At 41.2% G+C, this 14024-nt stretch overlaps 1 protein-coding gene across 5 annotated transcripts in view; it reads left to right on the top strand.

The window, feature by feature from the left end:
- ipo11 (importin 11) overlaps positions 1-14024 on the top strand; it is a 699237-nt gene that overhangs the window by 64068 nt on the left and 621145 nt on the right. For all 5 annotated transcript variants that reach the window (XM_041187080.1, XM_041187063.1, XM_041187071.1 and 2 more), the window contains one exon: positions 1487-1587. In XM_041187080.1, the coding sequence (XP_041043014.1) occupies positions 1487-1587 (101 nt within the window). The remainder of the gene's footprint in view (positions 1-1486; positions 1588-14024) is intronic.

The raw sequence follows: 14024 nt of genomic DNA, 5'->3' as shown, positions 1-14024 counted from the left end.
TCTATTGCAAGGAGTCCTCATGATCCAGCATCAATGTTGAGGATGATCAGGGCCAGTCCCTCCAGTATATAACGGTGCTGCCACCTCTATTGCGTCTCTTCTGCTGGTGGGACTGGACATACCCAGGGATGGTGATGGCACTGTTTGGGATATTGGCTGTAAGATATGATTTGGTAAGTATGACTGTCAGGCTGTTGCATGTCTAGTTTGGGGGGCAGTTCTCTCAGTTTCAGCACAAGTATATTGATGTTAATAAAGAGGACTTTGCAGGGTCAGCAGGTCTGGGCAGGATGTGCCATGTCATTTTCAGTGCTTAGGTCAGTAGTGGAGGTGGGGCCAATTTTACTTTTGTTTTCAACTTGTCTTTAGAGATTTGATACAACAGAATGGTCTGCTAGGCCATTTCAAAGGGCAGTTAATAGTCAACCACTTTCCTGTCGGTCCGGCATAACATGGAGGCTAGATTGCATAAGAATGGAAGATTTCCTTCGCTAAATTACGTTAGTGAATCAGATGGGTTTTTATGACAAAACAAAAACAGAATTACCTGGAAAAACTCAGCAGGTCTGGCAGCATCGGCGGAGAAGAAAAGAGTTGACGTTTTGAGTCCTCATGACCCTTCAACAGAACAGTCCAGTTATTTCACAGGTGCCATTACTGAGACTAGCTTTTAATTCCAGATTAATTAAATGCATTTAATTTCCACCAGCTACCATGATGGGGTTTGAACTCCTGTCCCCAGAGGAATGGCCTGCGTATCTGGATTCCTGGTCCATTAACAGTTCAATTTTGCAAATGAAACAGTAACTCATTTTCTCTCTCATGGGTGCTGTCTCACCTGTTGATTGTTTCCAGCACTTTCTGTTTTTATTTCAGTCCTCCACCTTCCATAGTATTTTGCTTTTGTGTAAGTTACTGATAGCGCTGTTAATTTAAGTGAAGACATAAATTTTCAATGTGCTGTTTATTTAATTAGATGTTGATTGTCAGTACCAGGAAGGCAGGTTCACTTTCCATTTGGCGAAGAATGCTGTAAGCCCAACACAGTGGAAGCTGAAAGCAAAACAAAGCACTGGCAGTACTAAGCAGGCCTGGCAGCATCTGTGGAGAGAAAAAAACAGTTAATGTTTTAGTGTCAAATATGACTCCCCTTCAGTTCTAAAGTCATATTCAACTTAACAATAACTCTGTTTTACTCTCTCCACAGATGTTGCCAGACCTGCTGAGCACTTCCAGCACTTTGTTTTTATTTCAGGTCTTCAGCACCCACTATACTTTGCTTTTAATCACTGGAAACTGGTTTGATCCTTGAACCGAATATTATGGTCTGTATGCAAGTAAAGATTTTTAAAATGTGTTAAAGGAGAAATTAAGCATGGAGGAAGAATAAATTTCTGATAAAATGTCCACCTGTAGCTAATTTATACAGTTTTAAACATCTGGCCACATTCAGCCAGATTAATTTATTTATTTGTATTTTTTTCAGAATATCTTTACAAATCATGCACTAGATGTAAACGTACGGTGGCTTGCGGTACTGTACTTCAAAAATGGAATCGATCGTTACTGGCGACGTATTGCTCCACAGTAAGTATTTCAGTTGTGCATCCGGAATCTAGTTAAGTTTTTCAGTTTTTTTTCTCGAAGGTTAATTGAATATTTTAGAAATCAGATGGATTTTTAAAATTCCTTAACTGGATGCGGGTGTTCCTGGCTAGGCCAGCATTTATTGCCCATTGCTAATTGCCCTTGAGAAGGTGGCGGTGAGCTGCCTTCTTGAACCACAGCAGTACATGTGGTATAGGCTGAAGGCACTGGATACTGCCAAGTTGTTCCAGTATAGCTACAACACTGGCATCTACCCAGCTATGTGGAAAATTGCCCAGGTATGTCCTGTACAGAAAAAGCAGGACCAATCCAACTCGGCCAATTACCACCCCATCAGTCTACTTTCAATTATCAGTAAAATAATGGAAGGGCACATCAACACTGCTTTCAAGCAGCACTTGCTTAGCAATAACTTGCTCACTGACGTCCAGTTTGGGTTCTGCCAGGAGCACTCAGCTCCTGACCTCATTACAGCCTTAGTGCAAACTTGGACAAAAGAGTTGAACTCGCGAGGTGAGGTGTGAGTGACTGCCTTTGACATCAGTTCTGCATATGACTGTGGCATCAAGGAGCATGAGCAAAACTGGAGTCACTGGGAACTGGGGGGAAAAGTCTCCACTGTTTGGAGTCATACCTAGCACAAAGGAAGAAGGGTGTGGTTGTTGGAGGTCAGCCATCTCAGCTCCAGGACATCACAGCAGGAGTTCCTCGGGGTAGTGTGCTCCACCCAACCATCTTCAGCTATTTCATCAGTGGCCTTCCTTCCATTGTAAGGTCAGAAGTGGGGATGTTCATTGTGCAATCATCAATGCTCACCTTTTGTGACTGCTCAGACACAGAAGCAGCCCATGTCCAAATGCAGCAGGACCTGGACAATGTCCAGGCTTGGGCTGACAAGTGGCAAGTAATATTCGTGCCACATAAGTGTCAGGTAATGACCATTTTTAACAAGAGGCCTCACAGGGAAACAGGTCAGTGATTGGTTGGTGAGTATTGTTGTTTATCTTTCAAAACTCTGGTAGTGTCTTAATAATGGTAAAGTTTTATTAGTAGTAGGAAGGTTTCCTAACAGTAGTGAAGCTTATTAGGTGTAGTAGGATTTATTAATTAAGAAAAATAAATTAACACATAAAGATGGCAGAGCAGGCATGAGTTGTGGCTGCAGTATGTGGGAGCTGGTGGATGCCAGTGTGATCCAAGGCAACCACATCTGCAACAAGTGCCTGTGGCTTGAAAAGCTTAGGCTGAGTTATTGAGCTGGAGACTGAGCCACAGACAATACAATGCACCAGGGAGGGGGAAGGTTACCTGGGCACATTGTTTCACAGGCAGTCATACCCTTAGGATAAGGTTGTCTGATTTGGTCCGTGGACTGGCATAGAGTGTGACTGCAAGTAAGGCAGGTAAGGAGATTGAGAGAAAGTGGAAGCGGAGGAGCCTCAGCCCTTGTAATTGTTCAACAGGTTTGTGGTTTTTGCAGATTGGGGCCTGGAAGTTGGATGAGTGATCTGACCATGACACCATGGTACATGAAGCCATTCAAGTGGGGAGATCAAATAGAAATGTAGTGGTCCTAGTATGGTCAGAGGGATAGATGAGGTTCTCTGCAACCAAGATCATGAGCCCAGAAGACTGTTGCCTGCCCATTGCCAAAGTTTGGGATACTGGTCAGGGCTGGAGAGGAGCATGAATGGGAGAGGGAGGATCCAGGCGTCATGGTCTACGGAGGTAGTAAATGTGTTGATAGGACTAGGAAAGAGGTTCTGCATAGGGAAAAGGGGCTAAATTAAAAAGCAGAACCTCAAAAGTGGTAATCTCTGAATAGTTATCTGAGGCACAAGCAAAGTGGCGTAAAGTAAATAAGATTAGAGAGATGAATGCTTACAGACTGGTGTGGGAGAAATAGATTTTGATTCATAGGGCACTGGAGTAAGTGGGAGCTGTACCGTTGGGATGGCCTTCACCTGAACCGTGCTGGGTCCAGTGTTCTGGTGAGTCTTATAATTAGGATGGTAGAGAGGGCTGTAAGCTAAATGGGAGGGTGTGGGGGAAGGAGGGATGATATGAGAGGGGATGTGGTAAATCAAAGGGAAACAATGAGTAAAAGATCAGGGTAGCAATTTGTGTAATGATCACCAGAGTTTGGCAAGAAGGGACAGTGTGTACAAATGTAAGGGTGCACCAGCAGCTAAAGCCAGAGACTGCAAAAATGGAAAAAAGGCAGAGTTAAAGGCTCTGTATCTGAATGCGCGAAGCATTCCAAACAAAATGGATGAATTGTTAACACAGAAATAAATATGTATTACCTGAGAGCCATTACAGAGAGACATGGTTGCAAGGTGACCAAGGCTGGGACCTGAATATTGAAGGGTATTTAACATTTTGAAAAGACAGAATGCTGGGAAAAGGTGAATGGAGTTGCCCTGATAATTAAGGATGCCGTTGGTACCGTTGTGCGCGATGACCTTAATTTGAAAGAGCACAATTTACAATCAGGTGGGGTAGAAATAAGAAATAGGAAAACTAAGAGGTCACTTGTGGGATTGGTTTTATAGCCCCCTGAACAGGAGTTATACTGTAGGACAGAGTATGCAGGAAGAAATAAATGAGATATGCTTAAAGAACTGCAATAATCATGAATGACTTGAACCTATATGTAGATTGTGTGAAACAGATTGGCAAAGATAGCCTGGAAAATGAGTTCATAGAGTGTATTCAGGACAGTTTTTCAGAGAAGTATGTTCTGGAACCAATAAGGATGCAGGCTATTCTAGACCTAGTACTGTGCAATGAAACAGGATAACCTCATGGTAAAGGAGCCTTGAGGTGACTGTAATCATAACATGATAGAATTTCACATTTACTGTGAAGGAGAGAAGTATGGGTCTAAGACTAATGTTTTAAACCTCAATAAAGGTAATTATGAGGGTATGAAGGCAGAACTGGCCAAAGTAAACTGTGAAATTACGTTTAAATGTAGGACAATAGCGATGCAGTGGCAGACGTTGAACAGCATATTTAATAACAGCAAAGATTTATCCAAGTGAGAAAGAAAGACTCTTTTAGAAGGATGCGCTATTTGTGATGATATAAGGAAGTTAAGGATTGTATCAAATTGAAAGAATTTGAAAGCAGAGGCAGCTGTAGTTAGTGAATTAGGTAACTAGTTTGAACTGGATTCTCTAGCAAGCAGTGCTGACTCATCTCTGTAGGTGGTCTTAATAAGCGCACAAAGCGAGCAAGAACAAGGACAGCAGTTGGGTGCTTAGTGCAGCTAGTCACAGAGTGAGTCCTGGGAATTTGGTGAGTGAGGGAGGAGGTGCTGTTCACATAAGTAGTGTTATGACCAATGCAGTTGGTAAAGTGGAGTTGCTTAAAAGAAATCCCAGAGGAAACTTGAAATAATTGTCATAACCAATAATTTTAAGTGTTATGTTTGAGATGAGATTCTAAACTCAGGAATCATCCACTAGTTCTTGAGGTTTTACGTTAAACTAAATGAAATATTTTATTAATTTACACAGGTTAAAATACATGTAAACATGGCTACAAATTACTACTATCATAGCTTTTAACCTTTTAAATTACATTTTTAAATTCCCCAACTAATCTCCATGAAGGCAACAGCAACCCATAGACTTAACCAAACACCAGGCAAAGCATTTTCCCCTTACAAATTCAAAATGAGGTTCTTTTCACTGTGGAGCCAGTTGGAGGCTTGCAGCTGCCTTTTGATCTTACATTGCCTCTGCCTGCACACCCTAAAACTACTGAACTTATACCTACCGCCACTGATTGAGTGCCCTGTTCAAAAAATGCAAATACATGCTATCTCGCTCCCATATCAAAATTAGTACATCTCAAAGCATCCAGACTTTAACTCAATTAAGACTCTACTTTAAAAAGAAAAATATTTTCCAAAATATATACATTAAAAGTCTCACGACAGTAGCTACCTTAACTTTGAGTTTAAAAGAGCGAGATGAGCGGCGGGCTAGCTATGATCTGAGAAAAATTCAAAGGCGAATGAGGGAAATGAGTCAGTTGGTGACTGTAGTTTAGTTTTTTAATTCATTGGCCGTGGGCATCACTGGCGAGGTTGGCACTTATTGCCCATCCCTAATTGCCCTTGTTCAGAGAGAATATTTAAAAGTCAACCATATTGTTGTGGGTCTGGTGTCACATGTAGGCCAGTTCAGGTAAGGACGGCAGATTTCCTTTTCATTAGTGAAACCAGATGGGTTTTTACGCTAATTGACAATGGTTTCGTGGTCATTTTTAATTCCAGAATTTTATTGAATTCAAATTTCACCAGCTGCCATGGTGGGATTCAAGCCTGGGTCCCCAGAATAATACCCTGGGTCTCTGGAATACCAGTCCAGTAACAATACCACTATACCACCGCCTTTCCCAGTAATTGTAAAGTATTATTAGTATTAGTAATTAGTAATTGTAAGGTGGTATTAGTATTAGTAGGGTTGACTAACAGTAGTAAAGCTTTTTAGGAATAGCAGGGTCAAGATTCCAAGTATCCAGTTTATAATAGAGTCCGTAGAGTAAAGATAAGGCATAGCGGTGTAGCTTGGCTGTGTGGAATTCCCTTCCTAGAATGTGGAAAGCTGTGAACGCTTCCTGTGGCCTTGTTGCAGCTGCAAAAACTTGAGCTCCTGGTTTCTGAACTGAAGCAACAGCTGGAGCCACAGTGGTGCATCAGCAAGACTGAGAACTATGTGGTTAGCACATTTAAGGAGGTGGCCACGCCAAAGTTGAGAGAGTACAGGTGGAGAGGGAATGGGTGACTGCCAGGCAATCAGTCTAGGAGGACCAGGCAGGTTGTGCAGGAGCTTCCTGTGTCCATCTTGCTCACCAGTTTTCACTGGATGTCACTGAATGGCTGCAGGGCAAACGAATGCAGCTGAGGACACTGAATGGAAACCTGAGAGTTCGGTGAGCAGAGGAGTTTGATGAAGGGTGTGAAGGAGGTGTTTGTTTCCTTTTGCTTTTCTATCTTACTCACCCTGTAGAAATTTTAGTTGTTTGGTGAGGATTTGCTAAGTGGTTGAGATCTATTCTATTCCTAAGGTTTAAAATAGCATTCAAATTGGTAAAGTTAGTAAAAGTTATAAAAAAAAAGCAATATAAATAAGTGAACAATATAATTAGGTAATTAATTAAATACATTAAGGATCCAGGGCAGGTGATGTATCAAGGCTGCAGCATATGGGAGCTCCTTGATGCCACTGTGATCCAGGACAAACACATCTGCAGTAAGTGTTTGTGGCTCAAGGAACTTTGACAGAGTCATTGAACTGGAGGCTGAGCTGCAGCCTCTGTGACACCTCAGGGAGGGGGAAAGTCACCTGGATGCTTTGTTGCTTTATACCATGAGGCAGTCACACCACTTAGGATAGGGTCTTCTGATTTGGTCAGTGGCCAGAGACAGGAGGGTGTGACTGCGAGTGAGCCAGATGAGGGGACCCAGAGGGCAGGAGTGTCAGCCTCTGCAAATGAACAATAGGTGTGAGGTTCTCTCAGCTTGTTTGGATGAGAACAGGGGCTGCAGGGTGGATGGGCAAACTGACCATGGCACATGGCACTGTGGTATAGGAAGCCATTCAAGTGGGCGTGTAGGGAGCAAAAAGGAATGTAACGATAGTATGGGACAGTGTAATGCAGTGAAGAGTGAGAGCCCAGGTGACCATGTTGCTTGCCAGGGTTCGGGACATCTACTCAGGGCTGGAGAGGAACTTGCATTGGGAGGGGGAAGGACCAATTGTCATGGTCCATGTCGGTACCCGTGGCATTGAATAGAGAGTATGAGGAGCGAGTCACTAAATTGAGAAGCAGAACCTCAAAAGTTATAATCTCTGGTTTATTACATGAGCTGTGTGCAAACTGACATCTGATAACATAAATTTAGAGAGATGAATACATGGCACAAAGACTGGTATGAGAGATGTGGGATCCGGTTTGTGGGGCACTGGCACCAGTGCTGGAGATAGTGGGGTCTGTATTATTGGGACAGTCAACACCTGAACTACATTGGCACCAGTGTTCTTGCGAATGGCTTAACTAGGGAAGTAAGAGGTTTTAAACTAAATAGTGGGGCAAAGGATCAAATGTGCAAAGATGTGGTATATCAAAGAGTGGAGACAGGGTAAAAGAGGAAAATAGTAATATGGGAAATGAGGGCCAGAGAATGGCAGGAAGGGACAGAGAAAGAAACCTAATAACGCGTCAATAATCAAGACTAGATGTTACAAGGATAACAAAAAGACAAAACTAAAGGCTCTGTATCTGAATGCTTGTAGCATTTGTAACGAAGCAAATAAATTTATAGCACACCTTAAAGTAACTAAATATGATCTGATAGCTATTGCAGAGAAGTTGTTGCAGAATGACAAGGATTGGGTCCTGAATATTGAGGCACATGTGACATTCAAGAACAATAAGAAGCTAGGTAAAGGTGGAGAGGTAGCACTGTTAATTGAGGATGGCATTTGTGCAATAGTTAGAGGTGACCTTGGTTCAGGAGGTTAGGATGTAGATTGGTTTGGAGGGGGTGTGGGGGGGGGGGGGGGGTTGTAAGAGGAATAGCAGGGGAAAGAGATTGTTAGTGAGAGTGCTCTACAGGTCCCCTAACTAACCATGATGGAGGACAAAGTATACATGATGAAATATTGGGTGCTTACAATATAGGGATGGCTATAGTCATGGATGCCTTTAATATACATTTAAATTGTAAAAATCAGATTGGCAGTTGTAGCCTGGACGAGGAGTTCATAGAATGCTGTCGAGAGAGTTTCTGGGACCAACCAGAGAGCATGTTAAATGACCTTTTTTAGTGCTCAAGAAGAGTCATATGGACTTGAAACGTTAACCCTGTCTTTCTCTCCACAGATGCTGTTAGACCCGCTGAGTTTTTCCTGCATTTTCTGTTTTTGTTTCAGATTTCCAGCATCTGCAGTATTTTGCTATTATCGCAAATTATATTAGACTTGATATTGTGTAATGTGATAGGATTAATTAATGACCTCAGAGTAAAGCTACCCCTAGGTAGCAGCGACCACAATATGGTTGAATTTTACATCCACCTTGAAAGGGAGAAGAGTGAGTCTAAGACTAGTATTTTAAAGTAAAATAAAGGCAACTATGTGGGCATGAAAGCTGAGGTAGGTGAAGTTAGCTGGGAATAGATCAATAAAGAAGTGCCAGACATTTAAAGGGATATTTCAGAACTCCCAGAATAAGTATATTCCTACTATAAAGAAAATTCCAAAGGGAGGACCCACAATCCTTGGTTAACTAAAGTTAATGAAAGCATCAAACTTGAAAAAGCAAATAACTGCACAAAGGTGAGTGACAGGCCAGATGATTGGTCAGAATATAAAGAATGGCAGAAAATGACTAAAAGGTTAATTAGGAGAAAGAAATTAGATTGAGAAGAAGCTGGTTAGAAATGTAAAAATGGATAGCAAGAGTTTCTGCAGGTATTTAAACAGGAAAAGAGTAAGTAAAGTGAGTGTTTGCCCTCTAGAGAATGAGAATGAGGAGTTAATTGTAGATAATAAGGAAATGGCGGATGAAATGAACAAATATTTCGCTTCTGTCTTTACTGCAGAGGATACAAAAAACTTTCCAGTCATTGCTGTAAATCCGGAGATAGAGGGGAGAGAGGAACTTGGTGAAATTCCTAGGGGAGCGGTACTGAGCCCGAGAATACGGAAATTTTAAGAATTCAGCAAAGGAAGACTAAGAAACTGATATAGAGGAAATAGAATGAGAGTAAACTAGCAAAAAGCATAAATATGGACTGTAAAGGCTTCTATAGTTATATAAAAAAGTAAATATTAGCCAAGGCGAAAGTGAGCCCATTAGAGACAGAGATGGGAATAAGGAAATGGCAGAGAAATTAAACAAATATTTTACCTCTGTCTTCACAGAGGCAAATACAAAAAAAAACCTCCCAGGAACACTAGAGAACCAAGGGACTAGAGCAAATGAGAAACTGAAAAAAATTAATATTAGTAAAAAGTAGTACAAGAGAAATTAAGCGACTGCAATTTGAGAAATCCCCTGGACCCTATAATCTACACCCCAGGGTGTTGAAAGAGGTGGCCAGAGGGATAGTGGATGCATTGGTGGTCATCTTGCAAAATTCTATAGATTCTGGAACGGTTCTTGGAAGGTAGCAAAGGTAACCCCGCTATTTAAGAAAGGAGGGAGAGGCAAAATGGAGAGATACAGACCTGTTAGTGTGACATCAGTAGTCGGGAAATTGCTAGAATATTATAGGATGCCATAATGAACACTTTCTTAAAAAAAAAGGTAGGATTGGGCAGAATCAACATGGATTTATGAAAGGGAAATTATGTTTTACAAGCTTGTTGGAGTTTTTTGAGGATGTAACTAGTAGAATAGATTAGGGGGAACCAGTGGATGTGATATATTTGGATTTTCAGAAGGCTTTCAATAAGGTCCCATAGAAGAGGTTAGTACACAAAATTAGGTGGGATTGAGAGTAATATACTGACATGGAATGAGAATTGGTTAATGGACAGAAATCAGGAGGAATAAACGGGTCATCCTCAGGTTGGCAGGCTGTGAAGTGTGGGGTACAACAAGGACGAGTGCTTCGGCTCCAACTATTCACAATGACTTGGGCGTGGGGACCAAAAGTAATATTTCCAAGCTTGCTGGTGACACAAAACCAAATGCAGGCTGGGTGACCGCTTTGCAGAATACCTTGGCTCAGCACACAAACATAATCCCAACCGTCCGATCGCTTGCCATTTCAACCTTGCTCTCATGTTCACATTCCTGTCCTCAGCCTGCTACATTGTTCCAGTGAAACCCGATGCATGCTGGAAGAACAGCACTTTATCTTCCGATTTGGTTCTTTACAGCCTTCTGGACTCAACATTATGTTGAGTTCAACAACTACAGACCATAAACTGTCTTCCATTTTGATTTTTTGCTTCCCCCCAAGTGCCAGTCTGTATATTGTTCTCATGTTTTTGCTTTTAGACAGTGCTGACCTTTATTCTGCTATTAACATCTACTCTGGCCCAATGCTTTGTGTCTTTAATAATGTCATTACCTTTCCCTTTGCCTTGTGTTTCATGATATCTTTGTCATTTAATCTTCTTTTCTGCTAACATATCCCTGACCTTCCCTTTTACTCCACCTGCACCTCTCTTTTTCAACAGCATAACACCCATCACATTCCTACCTCTCTTTAGTTCCAAAGAAGAGTCATATTGCCACAGATACTGCCAGACCTGCTGAGTTTTGCCAGCAGTTTTTTAATTTCAAAACTCTAGAATCCACTGTATTTTGCTTTTATATATAGGTAGGAATGTGAATCATGAGGAGGATGAAAGGAGGCTTCAAGGGGATTTTAGATGGGCTAAGTGAGTGGGCAAGAACATGGCAATGGAATACAATGTGAAAAAATGCAAAGTTATCCATTTTGGTAGGAAAAACATACATGCATATTATTTTTAAATTGATGTAGATTGGGAAGTGTTGATGTCCAAAAGGACCCACGTGTCCTAGTTCATCTTTGAAAGCTAGCATGCAGGTGCAGCAAACAATTAGGAAAGCAAATGGCCTTTATCACAAGAGGATTTGAGTATAGGAGTAAAGATATCTTGCTGCAATTGTAAAGAGCCTTGGTGAGACTGCACCTGGAGTATTGGGTACAGTTTTGGTCGCCTTACTCAATGAAGGATATACTTGCCAGAGAGGGAGAGCAATGACAGTTTAACATACTGTTCCCTGGAATGGTGGGCTTGTCCTGTGAGGAGAGATTATGGAGACTGGGCCTATATTCTCTGGAGTTTAAAAGAATGAGAAGCTATTTTATAACAAGTTACAAAGTTCTTACAGGGCTCGACAGAGTAGATGCAGGAAGGCTGGTTCCCCTGGCGGGGGGTAGGGGTTGGTCTGCAATCGGGGGACACAGTATCAGAATAAAGGGTAGGCCATTTCGGACTAAGATGAGGAATTTCTTCACTGAGGGTGGTGAATCATTGGCATCCTCTACTCCAAGGAGCAATACAGGCTCAGTCAAAGAGTATGACTGAGGTGTTAAACGAATACTTTGCATCCGTCTTTACCAAGGAGGTAGATGCTATCCAAACCATGGTGACAGACGAGGAAACTGTCACTAGAAGGGTTCAAAATTGATAAGGAGGAAGTGTTGAATAGACTGTTGGTACTTCAAGTTGACAAGGGACCGGATGAGATGCATCCAAAGATATTGAAGGAAGTGAGCGTAGAAATTACAGGGGCACTGGCCATAATCTTTCAGTCTTCCCTAGACTCTGGGAAGGGAAGGCTTGGTATATACAGAAAATAGTTTTGTGTATAGTCAGAGGCATGCTGCCTGTAGGCCTACAACTCTGCGAAGGAACCAAATTGAAAGGAACCTTATTTTTGAATTTGTAAGATAAAATGTGCTTTGCCTGGTGTCTGTTTAAATCTATGGGTTATTACCTAGGAGTGATTAATTTGGAGATTTGTTTAAAAGTTATTATGGTAGTTTTGTAGATGTGTATGTGTTTAAATTTACTGTTAAATTAATAAATGATTAATTTAATTTATATAAAAAAACTCAAGGCTTGGTGGTTTTTTATTCCTGAATTCAGAGCTTCGTCTCAAACATGCCTATTGAAAATATAGGTTATAACAGTTGTTTAAAGTTTCCCTCTGGAATTTTAAATAACTCGGCCTTTACCAACTACTGTGTCAATGGCACTAGGTCATATTGTTCATCTGGAGAGCTGGTGCAGACATGATGGGCCAAATGGCAGCCACCGTTAAGCTTCTGTGATTCTGTGATAGGTTCCAGATGGAGAGTGATAAATGTATACATATTAAAGATATCAAGGGATTTGGGGATGTGTTGGAAATGGCATTGGGGCAGAGATCAGCCATGATCTAAACCTAATTGAATTGTGGAGTAGGCTCAAATGGACCAAATGCTCATCTATTCTTATTTCCTATGTTCTTATATAACTTTTTGTTTAAAGTAGACAAAGTTTGAAATCCAGTTACCCATGAGGAGAATAAAGCCATCAGATTCCACAGTTTTAAACAAACACATTAAACTTTATTATACAAATTTAGGAAAGCAAAATAATCTATAATATCTATCTTATACTCTAATATTCAGAATTGATGAGCCAAATATGAACTAACAGGCAAACTGGTGAAACACACACTGTACATTAAATAGCAGATGTGACCAAGACACATCTTACTGATTGCTCAGCTACCCATCCGGATGTCCATTGTAAATCTCAAAATCTCATTAAAACTATCTCCCTACTGAGGGATTTCAACTCACCTTGAAGATCCAGCTTCTGAATTCCCTCAAAAGCCATTCCAACTCGGACTGCTGACTGTTCTCCCCCAATGGTTTAATCTGTTCTCCTGGGACTGTGTTCCATGAGATTCACAATGCATAGTTCTAATTAGCGGCACCATTTCTTGTGCAGACCACTAGCTTTGCTAAGTTGGCACAGCCCTTGGGTTTTTCCAAACTTCAGTCTCCCACTGCACTGCGCTATAAGTGGCTCCCCTTCCTTCTCTGAACCCTAACTGCCTGGCACCAAACTAGTGACCTTTACCGCCTTCTCAGCTCCGCAGGGCTTCTTGAACCCTAATTGCCTGGAGCCTGCCAACAGGTCCCAGGTGCCTGTGAGCTGCAAACCATATGAGATCCAAACTGCAACCAACCCCCTCTCCCTGCAAACATACAGATAAATTGAAATCAGAGAACCTTCTTAAGTTCCACCCTTCTCAGTGATGAGGTTCACTGAATGCTTTTAAACTAATTAATTTAGCTCAACTCCCAAAACAAAATATTTCTCTGGACTGCACTTCTTTGCAAGGGTCGTAAACAGCATGTTGCCAGTTCTCCAACTAAGTAAGTTCGCTTGTTTTAGGATTTTTCCTTTCTAGCTGTTAACTGCTTAAGTCAACATGGCCTCAATCTTTTAAGTATAATAGACTGCAAGCTGCTTAAAATGCATTCATCCCATTTTCTAGTGTTATGACGTGGCAGGTGGATATGTGCCAGGCAGACCAAATCCACAGGGGAAACTTGGTCACTATGTCACAACGGTTTTGAAAATTGTATTTATTAGGAGAAGATGCAGACACTGAATTCAGAAGTAATGATTCCATCAAGACCTTTAGAGATTTTAAAAATTAAATTAAAATATTTATTAACAAAATAAAAGATTTTAAGCATGTATATCAGATTGCAATTACTTAATACTATAACAAATCCTAAAATTCCTAATTGACCTGACTCCCCCTTACAAACTCCCTTTAAGGCAACAGTCCAAAATAGATTTTAGGTTTAAAACAAAAGCAGCAAGTTAACACAGTACCCACTTGATGGT

The sequence above is a fragment of the Carcharodon carcharias genome, chromosome 1, assembly GCF_017639515.1.
Source record: "Carcharodon carcharias isolate sCarCar2 chromosome 1, sCarCar2.pri, whole genome shotgun sequence".
Lineage (NCBI taxonomy): Eukaryota > Metazoa > Chordata > Chondrichthyes > Lamniformes > Lamnidae > Carcharodon > Carcharodon carcharias.
Note: the sequence above shows the minus strand (reverse complement) of the source record. Positions and strands in the feature narration are given on the sequence as shown.